Genomic DNA, 16,798 nt, shown 5'->3' on the forward strand with positions numbered 1-16,798 from the left:
AATAATTATCTCTTATTATATCAGCAAGAATGGCATGCAGCCATTGTTGCTGATATATTACTGTTGCTATTGTTGCTGATATCCTCACTGTTGCCACTCCACAAAATGAGGGTGATAATTCTGTGCAGTTTTTAAATTTAATGTTTCTCTTGGATACTAGGCATTTGTTGAGAGAAGGCAAGTTAATTTATTTATTAGGCTAATTAATATTTGTACTAAGGGATAATGCTTATTTCATTGCATTTTTTTTTATATGTAAAACTTTTATTTATTTATTTATTTTTGATAAAGTTGTTTTGCAGAGTAAAATTCTATGCAGATTTTAAATTTAATGTTTGATGTTCCCTTTAGACATTTTTCCGGTACATTTAAAAGCCAAATGAAGGCTGGCCATATAGCAGCTAGTTAATTTATAAATCAATAAGACATATAATATTATAATAAAAATTTTAATTATTGTATTTGAAGATTTGATGTTCTTTGCAGAATCTTGAGAGTTATGCGTAGTGATGGGTGTGGAACCAAGGTTCTCTGAAGCGTAAACTGAACCAAGTTGAAAAATTAACATAAAATTTAATCAGCATCTTCTATCCTTAAGATTTAACGACATCGATGAATATACGTGTCAAACTTTGACACATTAAGGAACTTATACAATGGATAACATACAAAATGTACTAGATTGGTACACTATGAATTGATCCTGCTTAACATTCCTTTTCATATAGGCAGGTATTTGACGATGTAGATAGGTAATCTATGATGTAGATGCTTGAGTAGATTCTTGTTTCCATTGTTTCCACTGAACTGTTCCTTAGTAGGGCTCCTTGCATCACATTTCTGCACTTGAGAACTGCACTTGAACACTTGAGAGAATCACAGCGGCTGGCCACGTTGGCATACATCCTCAGATAAGCGTAGCATGGAGGTCAGACAGACTACCCTTTCTCTATTCATCTCTCCTCATCGGCAGGAACCTTCCGCATAGCTATATGGTTCCATCTTTTCTGCTCAGCGCAACCGCGAATGGGAGAAATGCAAATTTCTGTCTCTAACATATATCTAACATATATATATATATATATATTTACCTAAAAACACTTTTGTGTGTGGTAGACTGTAAAACATTGAATGATATACAAAGTGGCACTTTGCACTGCTAAAATCTTCTCCACTTGAATCATCTTCTGAATTTTCAAAAATCCAAATCGTTTTTGTTATCTGATAAAAGATTTCTATCTTCAGAATAAGATTCTTTGTTAAAAAAAAATTTGCTTTAGCTTTCTCTTATGTCATTTCTAGCTATAATTTCTATATATTTCTAGCTATTTTCTATATATTTAAAATACAGCACCAGAAGTTTGAAAAAAGTTAAATTCACCCTTATTATGGAGGAAATTATCTAGTACACTTATCACCATCTCTACCAAGTAAAATCAACTAATCTGCGAATTCAGCTCATTCATAACACTAAAAATTGTTCAGTCTTTTCGAAGAATGAGGCAACTTAATTTTCACACATTAGAGCAAAAATCTAGTTAACAATAGAAAATCATTCATTACCATTTTGCAGAAATTTGTAATACGAGCTGTTTTTGTTTGTACTCACTGCAGCGCTTAACTTGAATGAAGTTGGGTTCATTAATGTCCATAAAAAAAATAAATAATCTTCAAAGATTAGCTGATACAATTCGACAATGGAGTTAGTATTAGTTAGTATTAAGTATAATAGAAATGCCAGCATAATAAAATTTATCATTTTTTTGTGCTACTCACAGTAGGTTTTAACAAAAAAAGCCTTTGGATTTTCTGAAAATGAGTCAGTCTTGTTGGACTTCCAGATTATAAAGTACTTCTAAAGTGTAGAAATTTGAAAAACGAAATTTGAAAAAGCTTGTTGAAAGATTTTCATGCAAGTTGTCTGTAAGTCTGGCAAGAAAATACATAAGCATAAAATTCAGAAATACTATGAAAATATTGTTGTATGTTATTTCAAAACTATAAGGTAGCCAATCTGTCAGTTTCTACATTATTTCAAGATAATTATCAGTGAAGTCTCATGCACAAAAATCATGTTTGGTGTAAGAGCAAACATATAATGCTTACTTTATAGGTTGAATGAGTTTAAATAAAATTTAAAATAGTTATTTTTAATTATTTATTTATTTTTACTTGCTTAACTTCAATGAAACAATTGTAAAATTTCGTTTCAGTACTTTTTAGGAGAAAATGAGGAAACATTTAAATTTAAAAAGCAAATGTGATGAATACAGATTTCATGCACTAGTTTTTAATTGAAGAATTTACTTCCTTTAATATTATCTGGATTGAAAAATTTTAAGAAAACACTTTTTGAAACGTTTTGTGTCAAATGTTAAAGATACTACAGTAACAAAATTCAGCAGCCAGTTCTGCAGCTGAAGAATTCTATTTAACCATCAAAATTACAGTCCTGCAAATTTACACAGATTGCATGGATTCTTTTTGCTATAGTATCTTTTACATCTGTTCTATGATTTGCTATTTTTGTTATTGCTGTAGCAGTTTAAATATAATAGTTTAACTAATTTTAATTTATCTTTTAAGTCAAAATTCAGTTTTTTTGGGTTATGCCGGGGGAGGTATGTGTGTGTTGCTAATATTTGTAGAATTTTAACTGTGTGAAAGTTTAAATAAATGTCCTTCAGAATCTACTTGACAGACAAGTTAGTTATTCCTTCAGTCTGAGTTAAGATGACAAGTCCTGTGAGATTCAAATAGCTTTTTTATTAACTCTTTAAATTTAGCATAAGTTGAAATTTAAATTCAAGTATCAAAGTCAGAGACTACACAACTGGCGATCTTTTAATGTCTACTAGTAAAATGGCTAAATCTAGAATCAGCTTTGTCTGAACTGGTGACAAGATATAAACTGCATGTGAGGTTTCCAAAAGCTCTAACATAATTCAAACCTTTGGCTTAAATACTCTCACAATAAAGTTGTGTTCTAGTGAGGACTATGGAATGAAGAAGTTAAAGGCTAAAATTATAATAATAATTTAATTAATATAAAATCATTAGGCCTTTTTCTCATCAAAGATTAAACTAATCGAAAGAAGGTCTTAATGACCTTAAGGACCCAGATTTTAAAATTCTAACATAAAAACTTGAACCATTTCTTACAAAAGTCTCATTTAAGTTGAAATAAATTCTTATATTTGAAGAAATTAAATAATGAAAAATCTGCATAAATGTATGTATATTTCTCACATTGTGATAAAACAACAGTACATAGAGCCATCGAATTTTGAATGACGTAATCCTACTGCAAATATGTCGTGGAAGCCCAAATTTGAAATTTAGGATTTGTTTTATTATCAATTTCATGTTTTGTAAAGCTTTAAACTAATTTTTGATTAACAAAACTCAAGGATTTCAAAGCGAGCAATGGCAATGTTGTATTGAACTCTGTATTGAAAATTCTAAAGATATGCTCAGTTTAAAAATATTTTGCAATATTACTCTTGAACTGAATTTTATGTTTTAATATCATCCTTTGTAATATGCAAAATAAATTCATTTATATTTTGTTTTTAACTCTTGCATTAGATTTTGATATTGTGTGCTATCTGTTAAGGATATATCAGTAATGTTCTCATCTCTCGTATCCCTTTTGAAAATTATTACAATCTGAAAATTTTCAGTTGATCCTCCATGGACTGAACATCAATATCAACTTGCTGAATCGGCCTTTTTAAAATGGAAGTATCATCAGTTTACCTCATTACGTGATGACTTATGGGGTAATGCTATCTTCTTGAAAGAAGCAAATGCTATCAGTGTAGAGTTAAAGAAAAAGGTTAGTTATCATTATCAATCTTCGAATTATATACATCTCAAAATTCTTAAAGCCACTTTGGATATTAAAAAAGATATGTATACATAAAATATCCATTTGTTTCAATAAAAAGAAAAATATTTTATGTGCTTTCATGTATATCAAAATTTTTCTATCATTGATTTTGTACTGATGATTTATAATGGTATGTTATAAAATATGTTGTAATAGCCACACAGTAGCTTTGCTGCCATATGGTTGCTGCTAATGCATTTCCATTTATGTTTGGTTAATCATTAATAGGTTGCAGTCAGTTTTATCACATATGTTACAATACAGTTTCAACAAAATAAATTAGTGCAGTGTGTGTTAACTACTTAATGTGCTAACTTAACTAACTTAAATGTGCTTAAATGTTTTATTCTTAAAAATATACAAAATAACTATGACTTTAAAAAAAAGGGAGATAATTCATTAAATTATTTTGAAAGACAGTATGGAACCGAAGTTAGAAAATCCTGCATTTAACTTTTTTATTAGCCCAAAAGGAGCATTAGCCCAATTGAGCTATGAGTCTCAAAACAGGATTTTGCATTGAATCACTATAAATGGCATATCAGTTTTCGAATTATTGCCACCAAATATTATTGCCATGTTTGTTTTTTAAATTAATTAAATAATGAAGAATCTACATGAATGTGTGAATGTTTTTCACAGTGTGAAAAAACAAGAGCCATCAAGTTTTGAATAACATAGTCCTTTACCTGAACATGTGCATCTGAATGCCTGAATTTTGGATTTGAAATTGGTTTTATTATCTGTTTCATATTTTGTAAAACTAATGAATGATTAACAAACTCAAAAAATTTGAAAGCGAGCAGTGGTGACACTGTGCAGAATAAAACATTTTTATCTGCAGCATGCAAGACTTTACATATATTGAAAATTCTAAAGATTTGTTGGTTTTAAAAGACTGGTGATTTTATTGTTAAATAGAATTTTATGTGGCATAATTTTGATGACTGTGATATTTAATAAATAATGTTAACATGCAAAATTTTTATCATAAAAAGACAGAAAACATTTTTCCAGCCATCTTATTATACAGAACAGTGATATGATGAACTAAGAAAAGAGTTAGAAAAATATTAAAATGTATGAACACTGCATCGGGAATTCTAAATCTTGTTAAATTAAATAAACATTTTGGGATCTTCCTGTTGTATTGTACACTGGTGTGCAAAACTTAAGCAACAGGTATTCTTTTTGCCCTAACTCCACGAGAAATCGTCTGAGAGACATAAAATTTAACAATGAGAGAAAGCATTTTGTATTTAAACGATGACGAAAGCACAGTTGCGCAAAAATGAATAGAACGCATACAGTATGGAATTGAACAAAAAGAGGCTTTATTGAACTTATAGTATCGTTACACATAATTGTCTGTACAAGAGGAAGAACAACAAGCAGATGTTCCTTAGTATGGGATATGCCGCTCCCATTACTGCAATATCTGTTTTGCACCGTCTCTCCCTACTCAGCACCAGATTGTCCAACACATCTTGAGATAAGAGTGCCCATTCCTCAATCAGCATGTGCTTCAATTATTGGGTGTTCCCCAGAGGATGTAATCGTGCTAGAAGGAGTCTCCTCAAAGCATTCCACAGATGTTTTATGGGATTTAAATCAGGGGAGTATGCTGGCCAATCCACTCGAGTGATGTCTTCACTTCCCAGTAGCTTCTGAACAACATTAGTCCAATGTGGCTGTGCATTGTCATCCATAAAAACGAAGACTGCTCCAGTGGCAACTCGGAACATATGCACAGGGGGAAGGATCACCTCCTGATAATAATGATCTCCAGTTACAGAACCTCTGTCAAAAACGTGGAGCTCTGTCTGCCCGTTCAGCATAATGCCTCCCCAGACGAGAACTCCAAGACTATTATAACGATCTCTTTCTGTGATGTTACTGGGATGAAACCGTGTCCCGACCTCTCTGCAAATCAACTGGCATTTAGAATCGCTTGTGGCAGTAAAACAACTTTCATCCATAAAGAGGACATGACTCCATTGATCAGATGTCCAGTTTTAGTGCTCCTTGCAGCACTCTAAACGTAGCCCCAATGGCCAACTTTCAAAGGGATGCAACGTTCAGGATGGCAGGCGTATTCACCATGCTTGTGAAGGCGTCTGGACACAGTAAACCGGGACACTTGTCACCCCGTTGCTGTATACAGCTGCTGAGCTATGGCGCTTGCTGGCTGGTTTCTTGCTCTTTTCACCTACAGAATGATATATCAGTCATGCACTGCAGTTGTTTTCCTGGGCCGGCCACCAACAACCTTTTTAACAACTGCACCTATGAGTTGAAAGGCTTTCCAAATGTGCAAAATGACACTTTTGTTGATTCCGAACTCTTCAGCTATACTGATCACACTACGCCCCTCCTCCAGCTTTTCGATCATTCTTCCATATGTGAAGTCATCCAAGGGATTTCTTCTAGGCATATTTTACGAAAGAACTGACTTGCAGTGAATGTCTTTAATTATGCCTCCGTCCTTCTTTTTATAGTAGTCTTGAGTTGAGCGCGCCGATCGCATGTGTTTTTCGTACACTCACATTGTCTGTAATGTTTGGTTCCTGACATTTGCATATGCATGACCTTTCTACTGAATTGTGTGTTCACTGTACTGATCACAAGAACCCCTTTTCTGCAATTTCATTGCTGTCTAATTAAAATTTACATTGTTGCTTAGGTTTTGAACACTAGTGTATGTAGTGTAAGTGTGAAGATAATAATGTTTAACCGTCTGGCTGCTCGTCCCGTGATTTCCACAAGCAACTCAAATGTAGCAAAATCTGCTCATCCCGCGATTTCCACTGGCATGTGTGTTTCTTCCTTTATTGAGGAGTGCATCCTGTTTTTTCCCACTTAACCACTGGAATAAATTATATACAGTATTAGACATTTAGTTTATGTTTTGACCAACAAATATCGTTAGTTGTCCACTAAATTGCAGCATTGGAAGGCACGTGGTATTACCACTCAAACTCCACTTTTTGCCACTTTTTTCTTACAGAAATGGCTGCTAGAAAACATTCAGCAATTATCTTGATTATTTAATTAAATTATTAAATTATTAATTAGATTTATTGATTAGATTATCAATTAGCTTTATTGAATCTGGTGCAAAGACAATGAAGTTGGACTGCCTTGAACCCTGTTTTGAACTCTATCATACTAAGCTGTATTTCTCGTATAAGTATTTTTTTCTCGGTACTTTATATTTTCTTAAATTTTATTCATTTTACTTTTTTATATTATGCAATAAATAGAAATTAACTGTAATTCGACTGAAATTTATTTTTAAAAAAATATTTTTAGTGATAACATCTGAAATTGGTTTTTCTAGAAAGGAAAAATACATTTTTCAATTCTCCACTACATATAGATTTAAAATATGCAAAAAAAAATTACGCAATTTTTTAAACAGTTTCGGTCCACAAATTGAGCAGTCAGAGGGTTAATTAGAAAGTTAAAAAGGCAAAATAAATAGGTTAGCAGGCATGTAAAAATCTGAAACCTTTTGCATTCATTTTTATATATATATATATATATATATATATATATATAAATGAAAATGACATTCTAAGAATGTAAATATGAAAACCATTGCAATATATTTATTTTCTTAAATCATCATATCAAGAACTATTACTTATGCATCTATACATTACAGGTGTGTTACAATTTATTTCCGTTCATAATTGCTCTAAGAAATAGACTCCATTTTGTTTGGAGTACAAAAAAGGCCAAATTATGTAGATAAATAAAAAACACATTTAAATATGTAATAAAAAAGGAACACAAGGGGGCACACATAGTTTCTATAAAGTGTCCTTTTTAATTGTACGTCAACCTCAAGTATCTTTCGATATTCATTATTCCCTAGGTGATTTGCATTTTTTATGTGCTTACCTGTGAACAGAACTATAAAAGCAAAGGGCATAAATACATTAATATTATTAAAGCACTTGACTGTTCAAAAAATGATAAGGTAATTAAACCAGAGATGCCTGTGTAATATTTCCTAAGTATTGTGAACTGCATTGTCATAAAGTGAGAACAGAAATGAAACAGCAATCTAAATTATCAATTTATTGAGTTCAAAGAACTAGCTGATCAAGCCTGGCAATACCTAAAGAATATTTTTGAAATAAATCATCACACAGCCTTAGAACTACACAGCCTTGGATATAAATGACTTCATTCTGAATTCAGAAATATTTGGCCATTGAATAGGAGTGTTTACCAGGTTGTGAATGGCTTTATTTTTATGATCACTTTACTGCTGCGAAGCTACTGATCACAGCCAGATTCAAATAATACTCATGGTTTCATTTGCCCATGGTTTATTGTTATGAGCTCATAGATTTTTTATATGCTGGTATTTCAGTGAGTACGCTAAAATTTCATAAGACAAAAAGTAAATTTTAGCATATATTCTTCCAGCTGTCAGATTTAGAGGCAGCACTGTAATGATCTGTAGATGTTTTCTCGCTTTTGTATGTCCTCTTAACTTTAGTTTGGTATCTGTCTTGGAATTTTAGACTATATTATTCTCCTCACATTATCAAAACAGTTTTAAATAAACCATTTTTACTTCCTTTTATGAAGTAAAGAAAGGATTGTAATCAGGAAAAATTTGGGAGTATCATATTTCAATGAAAATGTCCATTTTGAATGCTATTAAATGCAATTTAATGATCCTTTTGCATGACATCTGTACACAAGGACAGAATAAAGGACTCTTTTTCCCAAAATGGATTCAGAAGAGATTTTTGTTTTTGTGACGTCTGTACATATGTAGGTATCTCACATAACTCAAAAACAAGTAGCCTCAGAGTGTTGAAATTTTGTATACAGGACTGCTATAACATATAGTTGTGCACCTTCCTTTTTGATTACAATGAGCCGTACTAAAAGTATATATATATATATAATATACCCACTCTGTTACTTGGCATGGTGAGCTCAAGTTTGTTTAATTCTTATATGTTGGTAAATTGGGCATTTTTTTGCTATAAAAATGATTGAATTATGTTGTTCTTATGTTCCAGTTAAGGTTTTCGTGCCTTTAATTAACCTGCATGCAATAGTTGTATAATTATTAATGATTTAAAATTTGTTTAAATGTTTCTAAGCCTAACTTAGCAGCCATATTAGTTTACACTTGAAACTTGGCAAAGTACTGTCAGTTTCTGCACCTTCAGTGTCTTTTTACCAAGTGGGACCAAAAGTAAACTCTCAGTTTTGTGCACCAAAAAAATCTGCATTTTTGTTTGCTGGCCGAATTGCTTGTTTGTACGTAGAAACTCTAATTTTAATTGCAAAAAAATTTTTTTAAATTGTTTCAACTGTATTTTGTGTTTTATTTTTTTCTATATTTTTAAATTTTTAATGAAGGTATTTTGAGGTTTTATGTATTTTTGCTGTGCTGCAAAATGGGAACTGAATTAATTGAATGAGAAATATATATTTAATGAAATTCGAGGAAATAAGTTTAAATGAAATGCAGCAAAAAATGCCTATAACTTAATAGGTCATACAAGGAAGTCATGCAGTGTCCGCATCAGAATTTTTATTTCAGTTTTACATGTAACCTGTTCACAAAGTAAGGTATCTGTTTGTGATTTGAATTCATGCAAATGAAAATTTTAACCATCTGTCCAAAATTTCAACCTAACTTGACTGAGCATCTACAGGATGAGTTATATATCATACATACAACTACCACTCATCAGCTACTCGTCATATTATAAAACAATAAAAGCTAATTTCTGCTGTAATATATCAAAATGAAAGAAGATGGTACCCTAAATGATTACAGTTTGGGAATGCTGAAATAAAGTGAATGGCTCGTGAATCCAAGATGAAATATATCTTTGTTCAGTTAGTAATGAAACAAAATTCAGCTTTCAAACCAATTTTCATTGACTTTTGTTGTCCTTTTTTAATGGGAAAAAATCATAATGTATATTTTAATTTTTTGAAAACATTAATTATTTGGAGATGGCAGTTTATTGTTTTGAACAGCTAAACACATTCATATCTTTGATAGATGAAATCTGAATGCTGCACTAATAAGAATGCTGGGTGATTCTTGTTAATGAGTTTGTACATATGAGGTATTTAGGAGATGGGTTGGCTACTCTTATCTCCAGATGTAAATTGAATTAACCTATTGAATACACCTGGGGAAGATTGCATTTGAACGGTATTGTTTGGATCAGAATTGTGATCAAAACATCCTAATTTGTAATTTGAAAATATTATCCTTTGTTTGCAAAATATTATTTTTAATTAGTAAATAATCATTGAACTAAGATAGTTTTTATATATCAAAAGTTGTTATTGAAGTGCATTGAGGCGACTGGTGATTTGGTTGCTTGTATGACTGCAAAATTGAACTCAAAAGTATTTATTATAAATATAACAGAGGCTTGCTGTCATAACAGCACTATTAACAATATCAAAAATGGATTAATAATCAGTATTTGAATGCATAGAAGTAATATTTTGAGAGCTTTCGGAGGTAAATATAGTTATTGTTCTCATTATGTGAGGCAAAAGTCTTTCTAGTCTGCCTGTTGGCAGCAATAGTCTCTGTAGTTGGAAGGTTTAGAGTGTTCTGATGTACTTGCTATACCTAGAACATTATGTGGGCAGAATTACCATGCCCTTTTTAATTGTGTTTTACATCTTCTGATTTATTATAGTTGAAAATGATGCCAAAGGATTTGTAGAGTCATTGGTCGGTCAGCCCGTTGAAATCTAGAAACTTAGGTATAGTGCAAATCTCCAAAATCGTGTGACGTCAGTAGTGAAGTATGACATTTCCTAATGTCGAGTGGAGGCATTATTGATCAAATTATTGCTTCTGTAAAATCAAAATATGTTGTCTCACATACCATATGGCTTGATTGTCTAACGTTGGCTTTTGAATTGCAACCTGGGAGATGACTGTACACATAAATTTATCTTTCTGTTGTCCACTGCATATTCCTTCTGCAGTAGCATTGAGTGATATATAAAAATCAGGACAATGCACATCTGCCAGAGTGAGTTTGACAGTTTTGTTTGTTGTGATCAGTGGATATGATTTTAAATGTAGCAGAAGAGTAAGTACCCATGTCTATATTAGACATGAATGCTGGTTTCACAGGATTTATTGAAACGTATTTTTCCATGAATGAATAGTTTATAAATTTTTGCATGATATTCGAGTACTTTAAAAGGGCCATCATAAGGTGCTTATAGTGGGCATCATACTGCATCACATCGCACAAGCACATGAAAACATGTTTTCAAATCTTTGTGAATAAGCTGCCCAGATGGGAAAGTGGTTAATAACTCTGAGTGTTGTACCGAAGGGCCCAGGTTGGAATCCCAGAGAAAGCATGATGAAAATCATCATGTATTTTGTTCAGTGATTTTTTTAAATTTATTTATTTATTTCAAAAGGCAACTAGTTTTTTGTCACTTAATTGTAAATCCAAGAAAAGTTTACGGATTTGTTTTTTGGAGTCTTGAAAACCTGCTATTAATCTGTTTATTAAAGTCAAATGTTTGTTGTTTTCAGAAAAATGAAATCTGATACATATTAATGTGTCTAATTTAGCTACAATATGCAAAAACTTGGTGTTATCAATGAGAATGCTTGTTAAATTAAATGCAATTTCATGTTGTATTAACCATAATGTCAAGTTTAATTTCCAAGTATCTGGTATTTTAATCCCATCCTCTAATGAGATCTGTGACTATATAGCACAGTTGTGATACTCTGTCATTTTCAAACTGGGAGCTGCTTTTGAGGATTCACCAAAGTTGTTGCAACCCAACTGACAGAAAGGGTCAGTGCCTTTGCTAAATCAACTGTTTGATGAGATAGTTCACAGACATGACAAAATGTAGGGAGGTGAAGAAATAAACAAACATACTTTTTTTTGCAGCTCTCCATTGCATCGTGTATGTTATGTGGAGATAGTAGCCACTTGCATAAATTTTTCAGTATATTCACTGTTAAAATATAGAGAACGGGGTCTGGAACACAAATCATATAAGAACTAACACACAAAGTATTAATGATATCTACAACAAACACAAATCACTAAGCATACACTGTGGTAAATACAAATCTTTGAAAACACAGAATTGAGAATTACATTTATATTCAAATGTATTTTTACATAGCCAAAAATAATGATATTTCATGAAGTAGCCAATCAGTGTAAACAGTGGCGTAACTAGAACTCTTGGACCCCTATGCAAAAAATTATACTGGGCCCCTACCCCAATAAATTTAATGTGCTTAAAAATAAAAATAAAAAAAGTTTTAAAAAAAAATCAAGGATTCCATGAGCCAGTGTTTTCATGATGATTTGTATCACATCTGGATTATTTGTTAAAAAATAAAAGCACATCCTTAGGGAACCAGTTAGCATTAAGAAAAGTAAGAAAGCTTAGATTTGCGGAGATTTTTATATAAAATCCAAGAGGTTTTACATACAAATATGTTTTGAATTTTTATTTAAAATCTGCACCAATCTAATTTTTTTTTCGCTTAATTTAGCAAACTTAAATAACTGGTTATATTATAAACTGACAGACAAGATAATAGATAAACGTACAAAAAAGTTATTACACTATTATATAGTACTCTGTGATTTACTCAACTTACGAACAAGACATGCAATAATATACAAGTAATAAATAAGAACTTTTATAATGTAAGTGATACATTTGTTAAATATAAAACATATTTACCATAACTTCATAAAAACTATTTGAACATACAAGTTTTGGAGAAAATATGTATGGTAAAGTTTTTTCTCTTGTTTTTTAAGAAAACTTTTTGATACACTAGACTGCTTGAATACATGATTTTTATAAAAAAATATGAATGCTAAAGTTTTTTTTTTTTTTTTTTTCCTGTTTCCTTTTAATTTTCCTCAGTCCGCACTGCTCTTTTCTTATGTTTTCCCCCCTCAATAATTGTAATTATAACACTGGTGGCCAAAATTCATCATAAAGACAAAAATCTTACTTTATTAAAATTTGCACCTCCTAGAGAAAGACTAGACTAGAGAAATGTCATTAGAATAAGAGCAAGTTCAGTTTACTGTTCTGAGTCATCAGCCAATTACAAGTATACTGAAGATAGCATTTCACACTTCAACGCAGCTGTTTAACAAAGAAAGCCTCCACCATAAATTTCCAGTGTCTTCCCAAGTTAAGTCACAGTAAAACTGTCATCTAAGATTTTACTGTAAAGATGTCCACTTACCTTTTTAAAACACTAAAACATTTTTTTTTTTTCAGTCAAATTCTACTACAGTCAAAAGTCGTTAATTCGGACACCCATAATCCGGAATGATCTATAATCCGAACCTCAATAATGTTGCAGATTGCGTTGTTCCTTAATCTTCTAATTGGATCCAGCTTATTATTTTTTGCAGACTGTTAGAGCAATTTTATAAAAGTAATTTTGAACTTTCGATTATGTCAAGAAGAATTTCCGATTCTGGAGCTATCAAAGAATCTACAAAGCGAAAGCATGTTCCGATGCCCATCAAACGAAAAGTGGAATTGCTGCAAAAAATGGATAAAGGCATATCCTTTGTCTATCTAAACTTTAACATTTGTTTATCTAAACTTTGTTTATCTTTAACGCTGCGGTGCGGTGCGCAATGAATTGGAAGTTGATCTGTCAGCACTATCCTTATCTTCAGGGCAGATGTTTTTATTTTATTTGGCTTATAATTCCTTACTAAATGTATTATTTCATCTCGATGTACTCCGTCTTTGATATGATTTAAATCAAATTCCTCGTCATTATAATTCGCTTCCGATAGCGAAGAAAGTAACAGAGGTTATTGAAAACGAAAAAATTTCGATTGACAAATTAGTCGGTATTCACGACGCAGCAATTATAGGACTTGAACAGTGGAACTTTGTTACTGAACAAGAAATTATGTCTGTTTATAGAATTAAAGAGAATGTATTATCACATAAAAAACGAAACAACTTACATTGAAAGAAATGTTTAATAAAGTAAACAAATAAATATTAAGCTTTTTTTTTTTTGTTTTGTTTTGTTTTGTTTTGTTTTGTTTTGTAAATTTTGATACCCTTTAGATCATAATTGTTCTTTATTTCATAAATTACGGTTTCATATTTTTAATTTTATAATTTCTGCATGCCATCTTACCAGATTTAAACTGATGATCCATAATCCGGAAAAATCGATAATCCGGAATCGCCGAAGTCCCGATGAGTCCGGATTAACGACTTTTGACTGTATTATTATTGTCATATTCCAATGACATATAATACATGACCTGCAATATCTTTTAGCATTTCCTCTGTACTATAAATGTATTTCAATTAATGTATAATTATTAAATATTTAACAGTAAAAATTATGGATATTCAAATAATTTTAGGAAATTCTTCCATAAGTTTAGGATGAAATAATACACAGAAAGAAACAAATTTTATTGACCTGTATCAAAAAAGCTTTGAAGATGACTGTGTAATATGAAATTGAAATTTTAAAATTAAACACAAAATACTTATGGTATGAAGATTTACGAAAATTTAAATACCCACTGTAGCAGAATATGATGATTCTCTTCCAAATTTCAAAATCCCAAAAATGTTTAATAATTTGTAGTTAAGCTTATTGACACTAACGTATATTTGAAGATGAGTACTTACACTCTGTCGCATAGATTCTAAAATTAGTATACATAAATGCATAAATACTTGTTTAGGAAACAAGTATAAAGTTTCTTCATAATTAGTAAAAATAAAGTTGTATGAAAAAAGTTTTGTGCCTTCTTAGAGAAATGCACAAAACATCATTTAATGAAAATAAGTTTTTTTACCCCAGATGGATCAAAAAGCAAAAATCACAATATATTTTAGGAGCATTAATATTTTTGTTTATTGTTATCTTTTTTATTTACGTCTTCAAACAACTATTTCTGTTTCATAAATTAATGACCTCAGATTCCCAGTTTTTACATTACTTATAAATTAAGCCGTATAATTTTTATCTTAAACATTAATTTATTAATGACAAAAATATGAAAAATACATATAATGTATTTGAACATATAATTAACGGAACCTATTTATCTATTAGAAAAGCTACGCAGTGGTGCCAAAATGAAAGAGAGTGATGCTAAAAGAGATTTTATAAGTGAAAATCGCATCATTTACTACTAAAACGTTTTAACTAAATTTTTTAATTGTGAAAATTGCTGAAATATTGCAATAAAGGAGGAGAATTCTTTTCTGAAATATTCCAATTGTCTGTGTAGTGAAAATTGCAATGTAATTCGTGTTCTTTCAGATGTTGAAATGCAATTTAAAACTATTAGGTCGTGTTCTTTCAGATGTTGAAATGCAATTTAAAACTATTAGGTCAACGCTGCCATTGATATGCTTAATATTTTCAGTAATTAATGTATCGAAATTTGCAAAGTAGTATATACTTTTAGTTATATGATGTCATTTTTATTATCATTATTATAATATTATTGAGGATTTCACATACTGAATGCTGTGGAAAGTAAAAGTAGAATAAAAATTTAAATAAATTAAAAGCAAAAGTGTAAATTTTAAAGTTTCATTTCAAATAATGATTAGAAAGTACTCCACAAAGGCATTATTCCCTTTAGGCAAATATTCCTCAAGTGCTTTATTATTATATAGTAATTCAACTCAGTTCCGTTTAAATAACATACAAATTATTGAGCATTACTGAATTCTACGATTAAATGTTTCACTTTGTTAAAAAGAATTGTAACTTATTGTATTTTTTCAAACAAAGGGAAATTAAAATATTTCTTTCAAAATAAATTTAATATCTTCAGAATTATCTTTTACGGATTAGTGTGAATTTTTGATAGCTGGGTAATTTACAGGCTAAGAAACACCACAGCTGTTCTCTTTCCTAAAGCAAATCATGTAAATCCTCAAGCATTAAAATATGCTTAGTAAATAAGATATAATTTACGAGTTCTATGCCTTCAGATTTAATTCTCATTTAAGAATTTTAAAGAATTCTTAACCTGCACTTTATCTGCAATATGAGAAATTTTGAAAATTTTTAATATGAAAAATTGCATAAATATTGATTTACTCATTATTTCAAGTAAAAATATTCATCCATTCCATTTTCTCTCCGCATGAGTGAAGAAGAATCCATGAATTTTGATAAATTTAATGAAAAAAAATTAACTGGAATTTTGCCACTTAATGTTTAAGCAACTAGAATGAAACTTTGTGTTCTTAGCCTGTTGCATAAAACTTGCCCCTTTTTTCTCTGACCTTGAATTCATTCAAAGATCCCTAAGAAATGGGTAATCTCTCTTTTCTAAATGTGGTGTCATAAATTCTTTGCGTTTCCTGGGCGAGTACACCATTTCGACATGTGGGTGGCCTTTCATGCCACGACTACTCAACTTACGTCAGTGTACAGAACTTAATGAAAAAGATCTTTATGCCTCAAAGCCAAAAGGGTATGTGCTTTTTGGTCTTTGCAACGAAAGAGGGATTGCTTTAAATAATGCGAAGAACATCAGAACTGGAATGAACATCAGTGGCTGCATGTTCTCTTTGTTGATGAGTGATGCTAGTGCCAGAAAAGGTGAAAATAGTATGGCCACAAGAGCAACAAAAATTATAGGATTTTGGAAAGCATTGAGCAGCAAAATTTAGGGTAGGCAAAATTTATAGAATTTAGGAAGGCACTAGTCTGCAGACATTAGGACTTTCAGCGATTGCACCAGGTGGTGAAGTCCCTTACTGATGAGTTGAGGTTTAATTTAATATCTGATTTTAAACATGTTTACATGTGGAGGGGGTCAGGAATATGACATCTTGCTTTGAACGTTATTGAATGTGACT

The 16,798-nt window shown here is 31.0% G+C and overlaps 1 protein-coding gene across 13 annotated transcripts in view; it reads left to right on the top strand.

Moving 5' to 3' along the window:
* Positions 1–16,798, top strand: part of unc-104 (kinesin family member unc-104) — a 248,891-nt gene that overhangs the window by 117,910 nt on the left and 114,183 nt on the right. For all 13 annotated transcript variants that reach the window (XM_085818584.1, XM_085818589.1, XM_085818586.1 and 10 more), the window contains one exon: positions 3,684–3,838. In XM_085818584.1, the coding sequence (XP_085674710.1) occupies positions 3,684–3,838 (155 nt within the window). The remainder of the gene's footprint in view (positions 1–3,683; positions 3,839–16,798) is intronic.

This window comes from Stegodyphus dumicola, chromosome 6 (genome assembly GCF_044657685.1).
Source record: "Stegodyphus dumicola isolate Sdum_Otavi_A_Nest chromosome 6, ASM4465768v1".
In the NCBI taxonomy this organism is placed as follows: domain Eukaryota; kingdom Metazoa; phylum Arthropoda; class Arachnida; order Araneae; family Eresidae; genus Stegodyphus; species Stegodyphus dumicola.